The following is a 22,923-nucleotide window of genomic DNA, read 5'->3' on the forward strand; positions in this document are numbered from 1 at the left end:
ACCACCCCGTATACTACCCACTGCACCACCCCGTATACTACCCACTGCTCCACCCAGTATACCACCGACTGCACAACCCCGTATACTACCCACTGCACCACCCCGTATACTACCCACTGCACCACCCCGTATACTACCCACTGCACCACCCCGTATACTACCCACTGCTCCACCCCGTATACCACCGACTGCACAACCCCGTATACTACCCACTGCACAACCCCGTATACTACCCACTGCACAACCCCGTATACTACCCACTACACCACCCCGTATACTACGCACTGTACCACCCAGTATACTACCCACTGCACAACCCCGTATATCACCCACTGCACCACCCCGTATACTACCCACTGCACCACCCAGTATACTACCCACTGCTCCACCCCGTATACCACCGACTGCACAACACCCGTATACCACCCACTGTACCACCCAGTATACTACCCACTGCCCCACCACGTGTACTACCCACTGCACCACCCAGTATACCACCGACTGCACAACACCCGTATACCACCCACTGTACCACCCAGTATACTACCCACTGCCCCACCACGTGTACTACCCACTGCTCCATCCTCTCTGAGGCTCCCCGTACATTGGCCGGTATGTGGAGAGTCTCCTATCCCGGGATCTGTTGTCATTCCGAACTACAAGTCCCAGCACAGAACGGAGGGGAGGGGGCGGGACGGAGTATAGGAAGGGGGCGCGGTGTACGGAGGAGGGCGGGGCGGAGTGTACGGGATGTACGGAGGGGGCGGGACGGGAGTACGGAGGGGGCGGGTGTACGGAGGGGGCGGGGCAGAGGATAGACAACATTTCGGGATGATGCCAGCCCCGCCCCCTGGTGACAGCTCTGGTCGTTAGGGGGCGGAGCGATGAGTTGTTAGGGGGATGCGGAGGTCATGTGACGGCGGGGCAGGAAGTGGTTGGTCCGGAGAGGGGAGAGGAGACCCGAACCGGGAGATTCAAGATGAGGTGAGAGAGAGGAGAGTGGGGAGGAGAAGGAGAATAGAGAGGAGACTCGGGGAGGATAGAGAAGAGACTCTGGGGGGGGGGGGGGGGGTGAGGAGAGAGAGGAGACTCGGGGGGAGGAGAGACTCTGGAGGGGGGGGGGGAAAGAGAGAAGACTCTGGGGGGGGGGGGGATAGAGAGGAGACTCTGGGGGAGGGGGGATAGAGGGGAGACTCTGGGGGGGAGGAGAGACTCTGGGGGGGAGGAGAGACTGGGAGGGGGAGAGAGAGTAGACTCTGGGGGGAGGGGAGAGAGAGAGGAGACTTTGAAGGGGGAGGAGAGAGAGAGAGAGAGGAGACTCTGAGGGGGGAGGAGAGAGAGAGAGGAGACTCTGAGGGGGAGGAGAGAGAGAGAGGAGACTCTGAGGGGGGAGGAGAGAGAGAGAGGAGACTCTGAGGGGGAGGAGAGAGAGAGAGAGAGAGAGAGGAGACTCTGAGGGGGAGGAGAGAGAGAGAGGAGACTCTGAGGGGGGAGGAGAGACTCTGGAGGGGGGGGGGGAGGAAAGAGAGAAGACTCTGGGGGGGGGGGATAGAGAGGAGACTCTGGGGGAGGGGGGATAGAGGGGAGACTCTGGGGGGGAGGAGAGACTGGGAGGGGGAGAGAGAGGAGACTCTGGGGGGAGGGGAGAGAGAGGAGACTCTGAGGGGGAGGAGAGAGAGAGAGGAGACTTTGAAGGGGGAGGAGAGAGAGAGAGAGAGGAGACTCTGAGGGGGGAGGAGAGAGAGAGAGAGGAGACTCTGAGGGGGGAGGAGAGAGAGAGAGAGAGGAGACTCTGAGGGGGGAGGAGAGAGAGAGAGAGAGGAGACTCTGAGGGGGAGGAGAGAGAGAGGAGACTCTGAGGGGGAGGAGAGAGAGGAGACTCTGAGGGGGAGGAGAGAGAGAGAGAGAGAGAGAGGAGACTCTGAGGGGGAGGAGAGAGAGAGAGGAGACTCTGAGGGGGAGGAGAGAGAGAGAGGAGACTCTGAGGGGGGAGGAGAGAGAGAGAGAGGATACTCTGAGGGGGGAGGAGAGAGAGAGGAGACTCTGAGGGGGAGGAGAGAGAGAGAGGAGACTCTGAGGGGGAGGAGAGAGAGAGGAGACTCTGAGGGGGAGGAGAGAGAGAGGAGACTCTGAGGGGGAGGAGAGAGAGAGAGAGGAGACTCTGAGGGGGAGGAGAGAGAGAGAGAGGAGACTCTGAGGGGGAGGAGAGAGAGGGAGAGAGAGAGGAGACTCTGAGGGGGAGGAGAGAGAGAGAGAGAGAGAGAGGAGACTCTGAGGGGGAGGAGAGAGAGAGAGAGGAGACTCTGAGGGGGAGGAGAGAGAGAGAGAGGAGACTCTGAGGGGGAGGAGAGAGAGAGAGAGGAGACTCTGAGGGGGAGGAGAGAGAGAGAGGAGACTCTGAGGGGGAGGAGAGAGAGAGAGGAGACTCTGAGGGGGAGGAGAGAGAGAGAGGAGACTCTGAGGGGGAGGAGAGAGAGAGAGGAGACTCTGAGGGGGAGGAGAGAGAGAGAGGAGACTCTGAGGGGGAGGAGAGAGAGAGAGGAGACTCTGAGGGGGAGGAGAGAGAGAGAGAGGAGACTCTGAGGGGGAGGAGAGAGAGAGAGAGGAGACTCTGAGGGGGAGGAGAGAGAGAGAGGAGACTCTGAGGGGGAGGAGAGAGAGAGAGAGGAGACTCTGAGGGGGAGGAGAGAGAGAGAGAGGAGACTCTGAGGGGGAGGAGAGAGAGAGAGGAGACTCTGAGGGGGAGGAGAGAGAGAGAGGAGACTCTGAGGGGGAGGAGAGAGAGAGAGGAGACTCTGAGGGGGAGGAGAGAGAGAGAGGAGACTCTGAGGTGGAGGAGAGAGAGAGAGGAGACTCTGAGGTGGAGGAGAGAGAGAGAGGAGACTCTGAGGGGGAGGAGAGAGAGAGAGAGAGGAGACTCTGAGGGGGAGGAGAGAGAGAGAGAGGAGACTCTGAGGGGGAGGAGAGAGAGGGGAGACTGAGGGCGTGAGGATAGAGAGGAGACTTTGGGGTGTGGGTAGGGAGGGGGGGGAGAGGAAACCCTGGGGTGGGGGAGGGGGGATATTGACATTACTGTCCCTCTCTCTAGCCGTGTCCTCGGCTGATCCGTCTTTGTAAATATTCCGGACATGAGACGGAAATCCTTCCGATGATGTCACACCTCATTGTTTTCATAATAGTAAGTCATGTGGTCGGCAGGTCGGGGGAGGAGTTAGCGATCACATGACTGTCCAATAACAATTCTGTGTCCTGTATTATTGGAGGTTTGTTTCATTAATCAATTCTTCTAGCAAAATAACGAATCAATGTAGCGATAAATAATGGAAGAAAAGGTAAACAATCGTCTGCTTTCCTTTTCCCACCACCTGACTTATATGTGGGTGGACTTCAGGACCCATCAGCACACGTGTGCGGCCTGCTTGTCGCTGGGCAGCCAATGTTTAGCTCCGTGTTCCCAGAGCAAAGTCCGAGCTGTCAGACGCAGCACTCCATATGGGGTAAAAATCCATAGCCAGCGGGATCAGCTTCCAATCTGCCTGCATTCTATCAACGGAGGATGCCAGGTGACAGTAGCCGGCTGTGTCCTAGCAACAGAAGATGGCGGCTGTGTCCTAGCAACAGAAGATGGCGGCTGCGTCCTAGCAACGGAAGATGCCAGATGATAGTAGCCAGCTGCGTTCTAGCAACGGAAGATGCCAGGTGATAGTAGCTGGATACATCCTAGCAATAGAGGATGCCAGGTGACCATAGCCGGCTGCGTCCTAGCAATGGAAGATGCCAGGTGACAGAAGCCGGCTGCGTCCTAGCAACGGAAGATGCCAGGTGACGGAAGACGGCTGCGTCCTAGCAACGGAAGATGCCAGGTGACGGAAGCCGGCTGCATCCTAAAAACGGAGGATGCCAGGTGACAGAAGCCGGCTGCATCCTAGAAACAGAGGATGCCAGGTGACAGAAGCTGGCTGCGTCCTAGCAACGGAAGATGCCAGGTGACAGAACCCGGCTGCGTCCTAGAAACGGAGGATGCCAGGTGACAGAAGACGGCTGCGTCCTAGCAACGGAAGATGCCAGGTGACAGAAGCCGGCTGCGTCCTAGCAACGGAAGATGCCAGGTGACAGAAGCCGGCTGCGTCCTAGCAACAGAAGATGCCAGGTGACAGAAGCCGGATGCGTCCTAGCAACGGAAGATGCCAGGTGACAGAAGCCGGCTGCGTCCTAGCAACGGAAGATGCCAGGTAACAGAAGCCGGCTGCGTCCTAGCCATGGAAGATGCCAGGTGACAGAAGCCGGCTGCGTCTTAGCAACGGAAGATGCCAGGTGACAGAAGCCGGCTGCGTCCTAGCAACGGAAGATGCCAGGTGACAGATACCGGCTGCGTCCTAGCAACGGAAGATGCCAGGTATCCAGCTGCGTCCTAGCTATGGAGGATGTCAGGTGACCGTAGCTGGCTGCGTCCTAGCTATGGAGGATGCCAGGTGACCGTAGCCGGCTGCGTCCTAGCTATGGAGGATGCCAGGTGACAGAAGCCGGCTGCGTCCTAGCAACAGAAGATGCCAGGTGACAGAAGCCGGATGCGTCCTAGCAACGGAAGATGCCAGGTGACAGAAGCCGGCTGCGTCCTAGCAACGGAAGATGCCAGGTAACAGAAGCCGGCTGCGTCCTAGCCATGGAAGATGCCAGGTGACAGAAGCCGGCTGCGTCTTAGCAACGGAAGATGCCAGGTGACAGAAGCCGGCTGCGTCCTAGCAACGGAAGATGCCAGGTGACAGATACCGGCTGCGTCCTAGCAACGGAAGATGCCAGGTATCCAGCTGCGTCCTAGCTATGGAGGATGTCAGGTGACCGTAGCTGGCTGTGTCCTAGCTATGGAGGATGCCAGGTGACCGTAGCCGGCTGCGTCCTAGCTATGGAGGATGCCAGGTGACCGTAGCCGGCTGCGTCCTAGCTATGGAGGATGCCAGGTGACCGTAGCCGGCTGCGTCCTAGCTATGGAGGATGCCAGGTGACCGTAGCCGGCTGCGTCCTAGCTATGGAGGATGCCAGGTGACCGTAGCCGGCTGCGTCCTAGCTATGGAGGATGCCAGGTGACCGTAGCCGGCTGCGTCCTAGCTATGGAGGATGCCAGGTGACAGAAGCCGGCTGCGTCCTAGCAACAGAAGATGCCAGGTGACAGAAGCCGGATGCGTCCTAGCAACGGAAGATGCCAGGTGACAGAAGCCGGCTGCGTCCTAGCAACGGAAGATGCCAGGTAACAGAAGCCGGCTGCGTCCTAGCCATGGAAGATGCCAGGTGACAGAAGCCGGCTGCGTCTTAGCAACGGAAGATGCCAGGTGACAGAAGCCGGCTGCGTCCTAGCAACGGAAGATGCCAGGTGACAGATACCGGCTGCGTCCTAGCAACGGAAGATGCCAGGTATCCAGCTGCGTCCTAGCTATGGAGGATGTCAGGTGACCGTAGCTGGCTGTGTCCTAGCTATGGAGGATGCCAGGTGACCGTAGCCGGCTGCGTCCTAGCTATGGAGGATGCCAGGTGACCGTAGCCGGCTGCGTCCTAGCTATGGAGGATGCCAGGTGACCGTAGCCGGCTGCGTCCTAGCTATGGAGGATGCCAGGTGACCGTAGCCGGCTGCGTCCTAGCTATGGAGGATGCCAGGTGACCGTAGCCGGCTGCGTCCTAGCTATGGAGGATGCCAGGTGACCGTAGCCGGCTGCGTCCTAGCTATGGAGGATGCCAGGTGACCGTAGCTGGCTGTGTCCGAGCAACAGAGGATGACAGGGGACAGTAGCTGGCTATGTCCTAGCTATGGCAGATGACAGGTGAGAATAGCCGGCTGCATCCTAGCAACAAAGGATGCCTTCAGCCTATCTATGGAGAATTCTAGACTGCAATAGGCACATGTGTCCCAGCAAAGGACAAGCTGAGTGGCAATACCCGCCGGCATCCTAACTAACTATTGGCTGCGTTAACGGCGTGCGCTGGAATGTGTGTAGCCGGGACTCGATCACACACTTTTTATGCACATTTATTGTACAGATATATCATAAAATAACGTATACGGTATAAAGCAGGCCCCATATTTGGGCGGGTCGGGGTGTCCGATGTACAGAAGGTTTCTGGTGTGATGGAATCATTTGCATGTCGCTCAGTAAAAGTAGGCGGAGTTATCCCCTTCTTGTGTTAAATGGAAGTGATGAAATGCAAATGGATTTTTCGGTATCGCTGCACTTCATTTAACATTTATTTTTCTTTCATGTCTCCTTTTTGGTACAGGCGGATGGAACCAACGAGGACATGACAATGACGCAGGGGGTGGAGCTTGGCCGGGATTGGCTTGCTCTGCAGAGGGAGCTTCAGAACTCTCTGGAAGCCCAGAAGAGGCAGGCGGTGCTGGTGGAGAAGCTGCAGGCTAAGGTGACGTGTGTGTGTGTGTGTGTGTGTGTGTGTGTGTGTGTGTGTGTATGTATGTGTATATATATATATATATATTTAGTGTGTGCCGGGGGTCCCAGTATGTGTGTGTGTGTGCGCTGGAGGTCCCAGTGTGTGTGTGTGTGTGTGTGTGTGTGTGTGTGTGTGCCGGAGGTCCCAGTACGCGTGTGTGTGTGCCGGAGGTCCCAGTACGCGTGTGTGTGTGCCGGAGGTCCCAGTACGCGTGTGTGTGTGCCGGAGGTCCCAGTACGCGTGTGTGTGTGTGCCGGAGGTCCCAGTACGCATGTGTGTGCCGGAGGTCCCAGTGTGTGCGTGCGTGCGTGTGCCGGAGGTCCCAATGTGTGTGTTTGTGCGTGCGTGCGTGTGCCAGAGGTCCCAGTGTGTGCGTGTGTGTCGGAGGTGCCAGTGTGTGTGTGTGTGTTTGTGCGCTGGAGGTCCCAGTACGCGCATGTGTGTGTGTGTGTGTGTGTGTGTGTGTGTATTTTATGCCTGAGGTCCCAGTACGTGCGAGGCAGAGCGGGGCATCGGGTGTGCGAGGCAGAGCGGGGCATCGGGTGTGCGGTGTGAGGCAGAGCGGGGCATCGGGTGTGGGGCATCGGGTGTGCGAGGCAGAGCGGGGCATCGGGTGTGCGGTGTGAGGCAGAGCGGGGCATCGGGTGCGGGACATCGGGTGTGCGGTGTGAGGCAGAGCGGGGCATCGGGTGCGGGACATCGGGTGTGCGGTGTGAGGCAGAGCGGGGCATCGGGTGCGGGACATCGGGTGTGCGGTGTGAGGCAGAGCGGGGCATCGGGTGCGGGACATCGGGTGTGCGGTGTGAGGCAGAGCGGGGCATCGGGTGCGGGACATCGGGTGTGCGGTGTGAGGCAGAGCGGGGCATCGGGTGCGGGACATCGGGTGTGCGGTGTGAGGCAGAGCGGGGCATCGGGTGGGGGACATCGGGTGTGCGGTGCGAGGCATTGGGGGAGTTCAGATTTAGCAGCGGAGTTGTGTTTTTGATGATGAGGAAATTTAGTGACTTCTTCTGTTATTTTGGTCCTTCTGGTTACTGAAGACTCCTCCTCTTCCTCCTCCTCTTCCTCCTCCTCTTCCTCCTCCTCTTCCTCCTCCTCCTCCTCCTTCTCCTTCTCCTCCTCCTTCTCCTCCTCCTTCTCCTTCTCCTTCTCCTTCTCCTCCTCCTCCTCCTTGGTGTGACCGGCGATGATCGAAGTGTCGGATGATTGTACAGAATTCTCCTTCACTGCACATCTACATGTCAGGATTTCTCACCCAAACAAAGGACATTTTATTTTTATTTTTTTAAGCGCCACCGCCCCCGTGTGCTCTCGCACGCGTAAGTCACGCCCACGCATGTAAACGACGTTCAAATCACACACACGCGTGAGGTATCGTTGCGTGCGTTAGAGCGAGAGCAACAATTCTGCAAACCTGTAAAAATAAATTAATAAAAATTTTAAAGCATCAACTATAGAGCTTTTTAAAGTATTTTTGGTGGCGCCATTCCACAATGCGGGGCGCAATTTTAAAAGCGTGACGTGTTGGGTATCTATTTACTCGGCGTAACATCATCTTTCTCATTTATACCAAAAAATTAGGCTAACTTAATATTTTTTTTATTTTTTTTTTATTTTGTTTGTTATTTTTTTTTTTTTTTTATTTGAAACATTGCACCATGTGACATAAGTTGCAACCGTCGTCATTTTATTCCCTAGGGTCTCTGCTAAAAAAAAAAAAAAAAACTTTCTCTTGAATTTTTTATTTAATTTTTTTTATCACTTGTATGCTTATTACGAGGGATATTTACATCCCTTGTAATAGCAATAAAAGTGATAAAAAAAAAATGTAAATAAAATAAACAATTTTGGGCTAACTTTTTATTTTTATTTTTTTATTTTATTTTTTTTATTTGAAACATTGTACCATGTGACATAAGCTGCAACTGTCACCATTTTATTCCCTAGGGTCTCTGCTAAAAAAAAAAAATAAAAAAAAAAATCATAATGTTTGGGGGTTCTGAGTAATTTTTCAGCAAAAAAAAAAATTCAGACTTGTTACACGTAGGAGAGCGGAGTGTCAGAACAGGCCCCCGTATGGAAGTGTTGAACCCTCCATAATGGTGTGACTTGGGATTGGCCTTCGTAAGACGTTTTTCTATGTAATAAAACATGATGTGCAGTATAATATATTCATGTGAAATAATTCCTCTGTCTCAGGTCATCCAGTACAGGGACCGTTACCAGGACCTGCAGCGGAGCCAGGAACTGAGCCAGGAGCTGAGCCAGGTGAGAAGCAATTTTCACACTTTTTTAATTTATTTTTTTATTTTTTTGTTTCGTTTTTATTATGGTTTTATGTGGTTTTTTGATTTATTCCACGGTAAAATAGTATTGAACATGCAGGCAAACCACGTAGCGGCTCGGAAAGAAATAAAGTGCATCGTGACCCTGTTATTCAGCTGCACCGACCGTATAGGATCGAGCGTCGCCACGTCATCCCTTCCCCTACGCGTTTTGTCACAGGACACATGACTTAGTCGAGGAGGGAGGGGGGGTTTACACATATTATACACTTTTATTTTTTGTTTATATTATGGTTTTATGTTGTTTTTTTTAACCACTTCAGCCCCGGGCCATTTTGCTGGCTTAAAGCGGGAGTTCTGCAGTTTTTTTTTTTTTAAAGCCAGCAGCTACAAATACTGCAGCTGCTGACTTTTAAAATAATGACACTTACCCGCCCAGCGCGCCCCGCGATGTCGGCACCCGAAGCCGATCTCTCGATTGTCTCTCTGGTGCTGCCACCGCCATCTTAAGTATGGGAATCAGGAAGTGGAGCCTTGCGGCTTCGTTTCCCGGTTCCCTGCTGCGCATGCGCGAGTCGCTCTGCGCAATAAGGATGGTCCCCACTGTCTCTGGGATCCGTGTGTTTCCCAAACAAAACTGACGTCCCTTTTCCCCCACAAATAGAGCTTTCTTTTGGTGGTATTTGATCACCTCTGCGGTTTTTATTTTTTGCGCTATAAACAAAAATAGAGCGACAATTTTGAAAAAAACGCATTATTATTTATTACTTTTTGTTATAATAAATATCCCCCAAAAATATATAAAAAAAAATTTTTTTCCTCAGTTTAGGCCGATACGTATTCTTCTACATATTTTCGGTAAAAAAAAAAATCGCAATTAGCGATTATTGATTGGTTTGCGCAAAATTTATAGCGTTTACAAAATAGGGGATAGTTTTATAGCATTTTTATTACTAGTAATGGCGGCGATCAGCGTTTTTTTTTTTTTTTTTTTTTTTTTTTGTGACTGCAACATTTATGGTGGACACATCGGACATTTTTGGGACCATTGTCATTTATACAGCAATCACTGCTATACAAATTCACTGATTCCTGTGTAAATGACACTGGCAGTGAAAGGGTTAACCAGTGGGTGGCAGTGTAGGGGGTTAAGTGTGTCCTAGGGGCGTTTTACTAACTGTGGGGGGCTGGGCTTTGTGTTAGTGAAAACTGATCTCTGCTCCAATCACATGGAGCAGAGATCAGTGTCACTTGTTGCTAGGCAGAATGGGGAGATGCTTTTTACATCGGCATCTCCCCGTGAGACGATCGCGGGTATCCCCGCGGTGATAGAGTCCGCGGAACCCGGTCGTGAGCGTGAAGATGGCGGCGTGCACGCGATGGCAGGGCGGCAAATAAAAATGGACGTACCTGTACGCCAATATGCCTACCCGTGCCATTCTGCCGACGTACATCGTCGTGCGCCGGTCGGGAAGTGGTTAATTTATTCCACGGTAAAGGTATATTTAACACACAGGCAAACCACATAGCAGTCTGCTAGGAATAAAATACGTTGTGACCCTCTTATTCACCTGCACTGACCGTACAGGATAGAGCGCTGTGGCGTCATCCAAGCACCGCCCGTACGCGTTTCGTCACATGGCACGTGCCTTCCTCGGGAATTTTCCACGTTATTTTTTGTTTTATAATATGGGTTTTATGTCATCTTTTTTTTTTATTTATTCCACGTAAAAAGAGTATTTAACACACAGGCAAACCACGCAAGGAATAAAATACATTGTGACTAGGGATGCGCCGATATTGAGTATTTTTCCAAATACTCGTACTTATCAAAACCGATACTTTGTGGCGCGATTTGCGCCAATCCAAAATGAATGGGCGCAAAACGCACTGCAAAGAATCGCATGCAAATTGTGGGGTGCAATTCCTGTCCTGAAAACTGTCTGCCATGAAAACGGTCTCTGGCGCCAAAAAAAGGTTGGGGAAGCGCTGCTGTAAAGCATTGTATAATGTGTTGTAGTTACTGAAATACAATTAAATCAGAAGATTTGTTTTTTTTTTTTGTTTTTTTTTTCCTCACAGAGCCGAGGATTAGACATGGAAAAAGCTCTGCAGAAATTGGAGGAGGAGCAACAAAGGTGAGTGAACGGCGGATTCATTGATCGTTTATAATTTAAGGCAATCGGCGATATTACTGAAAATACAATCTGGATTTAATCTTTTTTTTTTTTTTTTTAATGTACAGATGTGAGACGTTTGCAGACACAAACGCACTGCTAAGAGACGACCTGGAACGCACGCAGAAAGCCAACGCATTTCTGGGAGAAGATCTAGAGAAGCTGACTGCTGATTGGTCAGCAGCCAAACTGGAACTGGAGAGAAAGGAAAAAGAATGGGAGCTGGAGAAGGAGGTAAGAGGCCGAGTACGGGGCAGTGAGGGGGTTGGGGAGGTAGTCAGTCTGAGGTGGAGATAAAGGTGATGGAACTTCAGCAGGTCGGTGAAAATTAAAATTAGGACATCGCTACAACTCTTGTACAATGTATATAAAAATACATGTTTACTGTAAGGCTCAGTTTACATGTATCCGGCTGCGGTTCACAGTCCTGGGTGCGGGCTGCGGCTCCCGGTCCTGGGTGCGGGCTGCGGCTCCCGGTCCTGGGTGCGGGCTGCGGCTCCCGGTCCTGGGTGCGGGCTGCGGCTCCCGGTCCTGGGTGCGGGCTGCGGCTCCCGGTCCTGGGTGCGGGCTGCGGCTCCCGGTCCTGGGTGCGGGCTGCGGCTCCCGGTCCTGGGTGCGGGCTGCGGCTCCCGGTCCTGGGTGCGGGCTGCGGCTCCCGGTCCTGGGCGCGGGCTGCGTTTCCCGGTCCTGGGCGCGGGCTGCGTTTCCCGGTCCTGGGCGCGGGCTGCGTTTCCCGGTCCTGGGCGCGGGCTGCGTTTCCCGGTCCTGGGCGCGGGCTGCGTTTCCCGGTCCTGGGCGCGGGCTGCGTTTCCCGGTCCTGGGCGCGGGCTGCGTTTCCCGGTCCTGGGCGCGGGCTGCGTTTTCCGGTCCTGGGCGCGGGCTGCGTTTCCCGGTCCTGGGCGCGGGCTGCGTTTCCCGGTCCTGGGCGCGGGCTGCGGCTCACCGTTTTTCAGGTGCAAAATGTTTACTTGAATTCACACCTAAACCACACCCAAAATCGCACAGGACTGTTTTTTTCAGAACCGGACAGCAGGGCAATCTCTGATCTGGGTGGTATGAAAATTGATGAAGTACCATCTTGATGTCCTTCTGGCTGGACAGTGTCGGCACATCACGTCCCGGTTCCACCATCTTTCTGCGGGTGATATATAGGCCATCTATAACAGATTCAGTTCATCTGTTGGACTTTTTTCACATTTTTGTCCTTTTTATACACTTGTCACTTGAACATTTGACCCTTTGCACGGTTTTATTGGAAAATCTGTGTGTACAAGTATTAGTGCTACAACATTCACCATTTAATCTGTTTCAGCTGCTTTGGTGTTAATGAAATTAACAGGTGCACTAAATGGGCAATAATGAGACGACCTCCAAAACAGGAATGGTTTTACAGGTGGAGGCCACTGACCTTTTTTTCTATACTCCATCTTTTCTGACTGTGTTTCACTAGTTTTTACACTTGGCTAGGGTCAGTGTCACTACTGGTAGCGTGAGGCCATACCAGGACCCTATAGAGGTTGATGCCACTACTGGTAGCGAGAGGCCATACCTGGACCCTATAGAGGTCGGTGTCACTACAGGTAGCGTGAGGCCATACCTGGACCCTATAGAGGTTGGTGTCCCTACAGGTAGCATGAAGGCCATACCTGGACCCTATAGAGGTTGGTGTCACTACTGGTAGCGTGAGGCCATACCTGGACCCTATAAAGGTCGGTGTTACTACAGGTAGCGTGAGGCCATACCTGGACCCTATAGAGGTTGGTGTCACTACAGGTAGCGTGAGGCCATACTTGGACCCTATAGAGGTTGGTGTCACTGTTGGTAGAATGAGGCCATACCTGCACCCTATAGAGGTTGGTGCCACTACAGTTAGCGTGAGGCCATACCTGGACCCTATAGAGGTCGGTGTCACTACAGGTAGCGTGAGACCATACCTGGACCCTATAGAGGTTGGTGTCACTGTTGGTAGAATGAGGCCATACCTGGACCCTATAGAGGTTGGTGCCACTACTGGTAGCGAGAGGCCATACCTGAACCCTATAGAGGTCGGTGTCACTACAGGTAGCGTGAGGCCATACCTGGACCCTATAGAGGTTGGTGTCACTGTTGGTAGAATGAGGCCATACCTGGACCCTATAGAGGTTGGTGCCACTACTGGTAGCGAGAGGCCATACCTGAACCCTATAGAGGTCGGTGTCACTACAGGTAGCGTGAGGCCATACCTGGAATCTATAGAGGTTGATGCCACTACTGGTAGCGAGAGGCCATACCTGGACCCTATAGAGGTCGGTGTCACTACAGGTAGCGTGAGGCCATACCTGGACCCTATAGAGGTTGGTGTCACTACAGGTAGCATGAAGGCCATACCTGGACCCTATAGAGGTTGGTGCCACTACAGTTATAGCGTGAGGCCATACCTGGACCCTATAGAGGTCGGTGTCACTACAGGTAGCGTGAGGCCATACCTGGACCCTATAGAGGTTGGTGTCACTGTTGGTAGAATGAGGCCATACCTGGACCCTATAGAGGTTGGTGTCACTACTGGTAGCATGAGGCCATACCTGGACCCTATAGAGGTTGGTGTCACTACTGGTAACATGAAGGCCATACCTGGACCCTATAGAGGTTGCACAGGCAGTCCAACTCCTCCAGGACGGCACATCAATACGTGCCATTGTCTGAAGGTTTGCTGTGTCTTCCAGCACATTCTCGAGTATGAAGGAGATACCAGAAGACGGGTAGTTATTCTAGGAGAGCTGGACGGGGCCATAGAAGGTCCTTAACTCCTTTGTACCCATATGACACTTTTTTTTATCAGTTTTTTTCACACAAATAAACCTTTTTTCAGTGGTATGTAATGACCACTGGGGTTTTTTTTTAAAACATTTTTATCGTTTTGCTGGCCATCATTTTTTTTATTTTTTTTTTTTTTTTTTTTACTAAGTAAATGATAAAAAAACACAAAAAAGCTGGGAGGCCACGCCTCTTAGCCAATCAACACACACGTAGGTCTGGCTTCGGCCAGTGGTTATCCGCGATGGTAGGGGGTGGGGAGATTATTCTGCAGAGTGAAGCCGGGCCGGCTGGGTATACTGCTCAGAGATGCTTAGGCAGTGCAAAGCCGGGCTGTTCGTGAGCAGAGCTTTAGTTGCGAATTCATGGAGGTGGAAAGCAAGCTCTGCAACCGAGAGAGCACTGAATTATAAACCTGGCCAAGTTATTCATGGATTCACCGTGAATGAGGTCACAACCGTTCCTGATTTTAATATAACCGCAGTAAAGCTCAGCCATGAAGGGACAGGAGCGAAATATTTACACCTCGCCAGGGAGGATTCCGACAACCTATTCAGATGCAGGAAGCAAGATTTTTAACACCACAACCAAAGCCAATTGTGAAGACATGCATAGAATTTAAAGGAATGTATTTTTCTTGAGCTTTTCTTTGTGCTAAAGTGTGCAGTTCCGGACAACACCTATGGACAGCACCGGTGTCCCGCACATCCTGGAACACACCGTTCTGGCCGGCTCCAAGAAATATCCATGTCGTGACCCGTTCTTCAAGATGCAAAATCGGTCCCTGGCCACATTTATGAATGCCTTCACAGCAAGCGATTACACCATGTACCCAGTTTCTTCCCAAAACCACAAGGATTTCCAGAATCTCATGTCTGTCTATTTGGATGCAGTGTTTTTTCCATTCCTTAGAGAACTGGACTTTTGGTAAGAAGGATGGAGATTAGAGCATGAAGACCCCACTGATCCCAAATCTCCCATAGTGTTCAAAGGCGTCGTCTTTAATGAGATGAAGGGGGCTTTTTCGGATAATCAAAGACTATTTTCGCAGCAAGTACAGAACAAACTTCTTCCTGGTGGTACGTACTCGTTTGTGTCTGGAGGAGATCCGCTAGATATTCCAGATCTCACATGGGAGCAGCTAAAACATTTCCATGCCACTCACTATCACCCAAGCAATGCCAGATTCCTCACCTATGGTGATTTTCCCTTGGAGGGGCATTTAGAACAAATTGTTGAAGAGGCCTTGGATAAGTTTAAGCGCATAGACCCCCAAACTGATGTCCCTGCACAGAAGCACTGGGATAAACCGAGAGAATATCAGATCACCTGTCCTGTAGACACTTTTACATCGGATCCATCCAGACAGACGATGCTCAGCATTAGCTTTCTGACGGCCGAGCTTACAGACGTTTTTGAAGTCTTTACTTTGGGCCTTCTGTCTATCTTGCTGGTTGACGGACCAAATTCCCCTTTCTACAAAGCCTTACTGGAAGCCAAGCTTGGCACAGCTATGTCTTCAGACATTGGAATGAACAGATCCACTAAAGATACATATTTCAGCTTTGGATTACAAGGCGTAGCTGAATCGGATGTGAACACTGTGAAGGAATCCATCGCTAAAACCATTGAGGAGGTTGTGCAGAAGGGGTTTGAGCCTGAAAGAATTGAAGCTGTCCTCCACAGCGTGGAAATCGAGATGAAGAACCAAACAACGGGCTTTGGGATGAGGCTAGCTAATTACATGGCAGCCAGCTGGAATCATGATGTCGATCCGGTTGAGTTGCTGAAAATCGACGGGCAAATTAATCGATTTAGACAGTCCATTAAGGAGAACCCCGCTTTGCTTCAGGAGAAGGTCAAGCAGTATTTTCAGAACAACATGCACAGGATGGTATTGACCATGAGTCCTGATAAAGACTATAACAAGAAACAAGCAGAGCTCGAGCAAGAAAAACTGAACCAGAAGGTCAAAGCTTTGACAGAAGCAGATCGAAAAAACATTTATGAGAAAGGTTTAGAATTACTTCGCTTTCAAACTGAACCCCAGGAAGCCTCGTGCCTCCCCACCCTTAAAGTGTCAGACATTGAGCACTCCATCCCTCCCACAGAGGTGGAATGGACATATGCAGGTGACGTTCCTATCCAGTGCTGTCCCCAGCCTACAAACGGCATGGTGTATTTCCGAGCAGTCTCAAGCCTGAATACACTTCCTGAGGAGCTGAAGCCCTATGTGTCCCTCTTCTGCTCTGTTCTCACCAAGATGGGCTCTGGTGTGTACAATTACAGAGAGCAGGCCCAGCAGATAGATTTGACTACTGGAGGTATGAGTGTCTCTCCAATAATTGTATCAGACGACTCCAATCTGGACACATATGAACAGGGTATTCTGTTTTCATCATCATGCTTGGACAGGAATACACCTGACATGATGCATTTGTGGAGTGAAATATTTAACAGTCCTCATTTTGATGATGAGGAGCGACTGCATGTTTTGGTAAAATCGATTGCTCAGGATATGTCCAATGCCATACCAGATAGTGGACAAGTGTATGCACAAATGCGTGCAAGCAGGACTCTCTCACCGGCTGGAGAACTGCAAGAACTCTTCGGAGGAATGAGTCAGGTCAAAATTATGAAACGGATAGCGGATATGACTGATTTGGGATCAGTACTGCGGAAGTTATCACGAATTCGCAAATATGTATTGTTGAGTGACAACATAAGGTGTTCCCTGAATGCTACCCCAAAACAGATGCCAGCAGCTTCGAAGGAGGTGGAGCACTTTTTGTCAGGAATTCACAGGAATAAAAAAGAACGCAAAGCTATCCGACCTAATATTGTGGAGAGGCCATTAAATCCATCTTTACATGGAAACGAAGCTTCATTAAAAAGTTCCAGAAAGCTTGTCCGTGATCCTACTTTCAAGCCTTGTCAAATGAAGACACACTTCGCTTTGCCATTTCCAGTAAATTTTATTAGTGAATGTATACGGGCCGTGCCGTTCAGTCACCCAGACTATGGCAGCCTGCGTGTACTGTCACAGATCATGAGTGCTAGGTTTCTCCATCGGGAGATTCGGGAAAAAGGAGGAGCTTATGGTGGAGCCGCCTCTATTGATTCTGATGGCATATTTACTTTCTTTTCCTATCGGGATCCAAACTCTTTGTCAACATTGTCTGCGTTTGATAAGTCAATAGACTGGGCAAAGTCTGGAGCGTTCAGCCAGCAGGACGTTGAGGAAGCCAAACTCTCTGTATTTTCAACCGTGGATTCACCTGTTGCACCTTCAGACAAAGGCAAGATGCTGTTTCTAAGAGGTATAAGTGATGAGATGAAGCAACTGTACAGAGAACGGATGATTGCTGCCACCCACAAAGACTTGGTTAATGCTGCCAGCAAGTATCTAACTGCTGGGAACTCCACCCGTGGAATCACTATTCTGGGCCCCGATAATCCCAGCATTGTAAAAGATCCGTCTTGGATTAAAAGATGAAATTCTCCTGCAGTAAGAAGATCGGAGTGATAAAATGCCAAAAGCTTTCTAGTCCTTTTAAAGGATATTTATTTATACAGGCTTTACTGGGTTATTGGATATTGTCTTTTTAAACTTTTTAACATTTAAGTTTAAACTCCACTTTTGTTTCAACATAACGTTCTGTGTTCGGTCCGTGTGTGCGTGTGCATGTATATATGTCAAAGGTTTTAGTAAACGTTTCTGTGGATCCTTACATGCTTCTGTTATGCAGGTATTGTGATAAGCTATGACAAAACTCCTACTACAATGTTGTCTCATGATCAGTGATAATACGCAATACATACAGGATGTCTATAGCGTGGCCTAAAGTGTGCAGACTTCTTAGAAAATGTGTTGCCAGTTACAAGAGCAGGGGATAGAGAATGCCAAGGTATTTTTTTGTGTTTTTTTTTTAAACAAACTGACCACTTTTGCAAAAGTCAAATTTTGATTTAAAAAGCGGATAGAAAATTATGGTCGACTGCAGACAGAAATGGAAAGGAGACATTAACCTACCAAGTGCCTTTTGTAGCAATATATTGATTTTTCAGCAAAACTGGAGTTTTTCTTTAATGCAACGCTAAATCATTACAAAATAAAAGCTGATATGGTCTCTAAAAAAACACAAAAAAAACCCCCAGTTTCTCATTACATACCACTAAAAGAAATCTCTATTTGTGTGAAAAAAAAATTATAAAAAGTGTGATAGTGTAACATGACCGCGCAATTGTCATTTTAAAGTGTGAGAGCGCAGAAAGATGAAAATTGTCCTGGGCAGGAAGAGGGGGGTGGGGGTGGGGGAGTGCCCGGTATTGAAGTGGTTAATTTAGATAATTTATGTTTTTTTGTTCTCTGTAATATTTTTGGTGGTGGGATCTTTGTTGTGTGTTGGGTACAGATGTACATCAACCGGATACAAGGGGAGAACTCCCGCCTCCTGCGTCTGTGGACCGAGGTCGTCTCATTTCATCGCCTTTTTCGGGAACTGAAAACCGCAACAGAAAGGTAACGGGGGGGGGGGGGGGGGGCAAAAGTCCGTGATGCGTGCAGCGAGTGTGAATTTACCTTTTTTCTTTGCAACATTTGTGGGAGTTTCAGAATGATATTTCGGTACATTGTTGCCGACGTTGCTTACTAAGCAAATTTATTTCCTAACTTCCTTTTAGCAGATCTTCAAAGCTGAAGTTTATTTGTTTTCAATTATTTTTTATTAAGATATTTTTCACATAAAAAAATTCCATGAAATTTCATCACAAAACCTTAGTAAACATGCTTAACTTACATAGAAATAAAACGAGACACATAATCGCCACATTCTACACAGTTCTTGGATCAATCTCATAGTACCAAAAATATAAAATATTAAATATTATCCACGGTCTCTCCCCCTCCCATCCCCTAGGGGGAAAAAAAGTTTAATCCGCTTTATATTTTGCTTCCCCCGGGTTCCTTCCATTATTACCATGCTAATAACATCTTACAGTGCCTTGCGAAAGTATTCGGCCCCATTGAACTTTTCAACCTTTTGCCACATTTCAGGCTTCAAACATAAAGATATAAAATGTTTATTTTTTGTGAAGAATCACCAACAAGTGGGACACAATTGTGAAGTGGAACGAAATCTATTGGAGTTTTTGAAACTTTTTTAACTTTATAAAAAAAGGAAAAGTGGGGCGTGCAAAATGATTGGGCCCCCTTGCGTTAATACTTTGTAGAGCCGCCTTTTGCTGCGATTACAGCTGCAAGTCTCTTGGGGTGTCTCTATCAGTTTTGCACATCGAGAGACTGAAATTCTTGCCCATTCTTCCTTGCAAAACAGCTGGAGCTCAGTGAGGTTGGATGGAGAGCGTTTGTGAACAGCAGTTTTCAGCTCTTTCCACAGATTCTCGATTGGATTCAGGTCTGGACTTTGACTTGGCCATTCTAACACCTGGATACGTTTATTTGTGAACCATTCCTTTGTAGATTTCGCTGTATGTTTGGGATCATTGTCTTGTTGGAAGATAAATCTCCGTCCCAGTTTCAGGTCTTTTGCAGACTCCAACAGGTTTTCATCCAGAATGGTCCTGTATTTGGCTGCATCCATCTTCCCCTCAATTTTAACCATCTTCCCTGTCCCTGCTGAAGAAAAGCAGGCCCAAACCATGATGCTGCCACCACCATGTGTGACAGTGGGGATGGTGTGTTGAGGGTGATGAGCTGTGTTGCTTTTACGCCAAACATATCGTTTTGCATTGTGGGCAAAAAGTTGGATTTTGGTTTCATGTGACCAGAGCACCTTCTTCCACATGTTTGGTGTGTCTCCCAGGTGGCTTGTGGCAAACTTTAGACGAGACTTTTTATGGATATTGAGAAATGGCTTTCTTCTTGCCACTCTTCCATAAAGGGCAGATTTGTGCAGTGTACGACTGATTGTTGTCCTATGGACAGACTCTCCCACCTCAGCTGTAGTTCTCTGCAGTTCATCCAGAGTGATCATGGGCCTCTTGGCTGCATCTCTGATCAGTCTTCTCCTTGTCTGAGCTGAAAGTTTAGAGGGACGGCCAGGTCTTGGTAGATTTGCAGTGGTCTGATACTCCTTCCATTTCAAAATGATCGCTTGCACAATGCTCCTTGGGATGTTTAAAGCTTGGGACATCTTTTTGTATCCAAATCCGGCTTTAAACTTCTCCACAACAGTATTACGGACCTGCCTGGTGTGTTCCTTGGTCTTCATGATGCTCTCTGCGCTTTCAACAGAACCCTGAGACTATCACAGAGCAGGTGCATTTATACAGAGACTTGATTACACACAGGTGGATTCTATTTATCACCATCAGTCATTTAGGACAACATTGGATCATTCAGAGATCCTCGCTGAACTTCTGGAGTGAGTTTGCTGCACCGAAAGTAAAGGGGCCGAATCATTTTGCACGCACCACTTTTCAGTTTTTTATTTGCTAAAAAAGTTTAAATTATCCAATAGATTTCGTTCCACTTCACAATTGTGTCCCACTTGCTGGTGATTCTTCACAAAAAATAAAAATTTTATATCTTTATGTTTGAAGCCTGAAATGTGGCAAAAGGTTGAAAAGTTCAATGGGGCCGAATACTTTCGCAAGGCACTGTATATAAAATCTTTCCATGATCATTACCGTCCTTATTTTGGGTATAGTGATATAATCGCAGGGTCTTTGTGATTCTTTAGGCCTGGGCTCTCCAAACATTTTACTTCGAGGATCACATTGTATATTTGACACAAATTCGCAGGCCGAAAAAATATTTTGACAGGCAGTACAGTATGTCCACTTCGGTGTCTGTTTCCCTGCACATTGTGTCCCCATCACCCATCAGTCTCCCAGAAACTGGTGTCTACATCAAGGCCCTCATATACGTGTCCCCATCGGGGCCCCACCTGTGTGCACGCGTCCCCATTATGGGCCCTCATATACGTGCCCCCCATGGGCGCATGCGTCTCCATCAAGGCACTCATATACACGTCCCCCATCAGGGGCCCTCTGCACGCACGCATCTCCATCAGGGCCCTCATATATGCTCCCACATCAGGGCCCCCCCCTGCACGCACGCATTCATGTACACGTCCCCACCAGGGCCCCCCATGCACGCGTCCCCACTAGGGCCCTGTTGGGGGCCCCCCCCCGCACATCCCCGTCGGAGCTCCCCCTCCCGCACGTACGCGTCCCCGTCGGGGCTCCCCCTCCTGCAGGTATGCGCCGCCCTCCGCATGTACGCTTCCCTGTGGGGGCTCCCCCCTCGCGCACACGTCAACACCGGGGCTTAACCCCCCCCCCCCCCGCGCACGCGTCCCCGTCGGGGCTCCCGCATGCGCGCATGTACACGTCCCCGTTGGGGCTAACCACCCCGGGAAAATGAGTTTCCTGTCTCTGGTGTCATTGGTTGTAAAAACACAAGTCCATCAAGTCCAACCTATGTGTGGGATTTATATGTCAGTATTAAATTGTATATCCCAATAGTGACCCATTGTTGGTGTCAGTGAGAAGAATAGCGCCCTTTTGTTGGTGTTCAAAGGGTGGAATAGTGCCCTGTTGGCATCAGTGGGAGGAATAGTGACCCAAGAGCCAGATAAAGGCAAGCAAAGGGCCACACCTGTCCTGTGGGCCGCAGTTTGGGGACCCCTGCTCAAGTGTATTCTACATCTTTTGTAAGACTTGCAGTCAGGACACATATTGCCACTAGGCCTACACATCAGGAGCTATTGTTTTAGACTTTCTTTGTTGTTGTTGATCAGATGCTGTGACTTAGCTGTGATTTTAATCCTGACAGAGATTTATCTGCCCTGCACGCTGATTGGACAAGATGTTCCTGCCTCCTGCAAACCTCATGTTCCTCCTTCATCTCATGGAGGCTTCAGGAGCCACACAGAGGGCCAGAACCTCCAAACTATCTCCTAGTTCGATGGAACCATGGAGTGAAAACAGTGGAAGAAGCGGAACAGGAATATACCTCAGATACGGAGATGGCAACAAAGACTGTCGAGTCGTCATTTGAGACTTCTGGACCCAAAGCGCAATCCACAAGATTAGAAATGGAGTCCTCTGAACACGTTATGGACAGGTCACATGTGGAGACCTTGGAAGTTGAGCTAACCTCACTTAGGTCACAACTCAAGACTGCAAAACGGGAGGCAAGCTTTCTGAGGTCAAACTTGGAGACATCCGGAGGGGAAGTGGACTTGCTGAGATCACAACTGGAGGCCTCAGGACAGGAAGTGGACTTGCTGAGATCACAACTGGAGGCCTCAGGACAGGAAGTAGACTTCCTGAGATCACAACAGGAGGCCTCAGGACAGGAAGTGGACTTGCTGAGATCACAACAGGAGGCCTCAGGACAGGAAGTAGACTTCCTGAGATCACAACAGGAGGCCTCAGGACAGGAAGTGGACTTCTTGAGATCACAACAGGAGGCCTCAGGACAGGAAGTGGACTTCCTGAGATCACAACTGGAGGCCTCAGGACAGGAAGTAGACTTCCTGAGATCACAACTAGAGGCCTCAGAACAGGAGTCAAGCTTAATGAGGTCACAGTTAGAAAACGTTAATGAGGAAACGAGCTCAATGAAGGCGCAACTTGAAGAAGCAGATCTGAAATTAAACAAGATGAGGTCGCAGCTTGAGACAACTGAACAGGAAGTAAGCTTGATGAGGGTAAACCTTGAAGAAGCAAAGCAGGAAGCAAGCTTATTGAGGTCGCAACTGGAAAAGGAAAAAGAACAAGAACCAGAGTTCGATTCCCTGAAGTCACAGTTGGAACTATCAAAGCTGGAAGTAAAATCGCTGACATCGCTAGCTGAAGCATCGGAACAGCAAGTGAGTTCGTTAAAGTCCCAGCTGGGGGCGTCGAAGCAGGAAGTGAATCTGCTGAAGGTAAAACTTGAGTCCTCTTTACATAAATTGGAGTCAAGCAAGCTCCATACCGATGAGCTAGAGCAGGAATTGCTTCCCATCCGGTCACAGTTGGATGGTTGCTCTCTGGAGGTGGAGTCTCTTAGGTCGCGTCTGAAGGAGCGGGAAGTGGAAGTGACGTCTCGCTTACATCACATGGAGCAAGAGCTGCGAGAAAGCCAGTAAGTACTGCAATCAACTACAGTTATATTTTTAACATTCAGCTGCATTCACTGTTTATCTTTTACCTGTAGCGTTTGCCTACTTGTTACACCTTTTATGTGCGTTAATCATTCATTTGATCCTAGAAAG

The 22,923-nt window shown here is 49.8% G+C and overlaps 1 protein-coding gene and 1 pseudogene across 1 annotated transcript in view; both read left to right on the plus strand.

Annotated features, from left to right (window-relative positions):
• Positions 1 to 868: 868 nt before the first annotated feature.
• LOC143929842 (uncharacterized) overlaps positions 869 to 22,923 on the plus strand; it is a 29,932-nt gene continuing 7,877 nt past the window's right edge. The window contains exons 1-7 of the mRNA XM_077453817.1: positions 869 to 984; positions 6,268 to 6,408; positions 8,638 to 8,706; positions 10,806 to 10,861; positions 10,969 to 11,134; positions 18,109 to 18,215; positions 21,495 to 22,793. Of these exons, the coding sequence (XP_077309943.1) occupies positions 901 to 984; positions 6,268 to 6,408; positions 8,638 to 8,706; positions 10,806 to 10,861; positions 10,969 to 11,134; positions 18,109 to 18,215; positions 21,495 to 22,793 (1,922 nt within the window). The 5' untranslated portion in view covers positions 869 to 900. The remainder of the gene's footprint in view (positions 985 to 6,267; positions 6,409 to 8,637; positions 8,707 to 10,805; positions 10,862 to 10,968; positions 11,135 to 18,108; positions 18,216 to 21,494; positions 22,794 to 22,923) is intronic.
• Positions 14,358 to 17,616, plus strand: LOC143930986 (presequence protease, mitochondrial pseudogene; annotated as a pseudogene).

The sequence above is a fragment of the Lithobates pipiens genome, unplaced genomic scaffold, assembly GCF_037356315.1.
Source record: "Lithobates pipiens isolate NorthernLeopardFrog02 unplaced genomic scaffold, aLitPip1_a1.2 Scaffold_25, whole genome shotgun sequence".
NCBI lineage: Eukaryota > Metazoa > Chordata > Amphibia > Anura > Ranidae > Lithobates > Lithobates pipiens.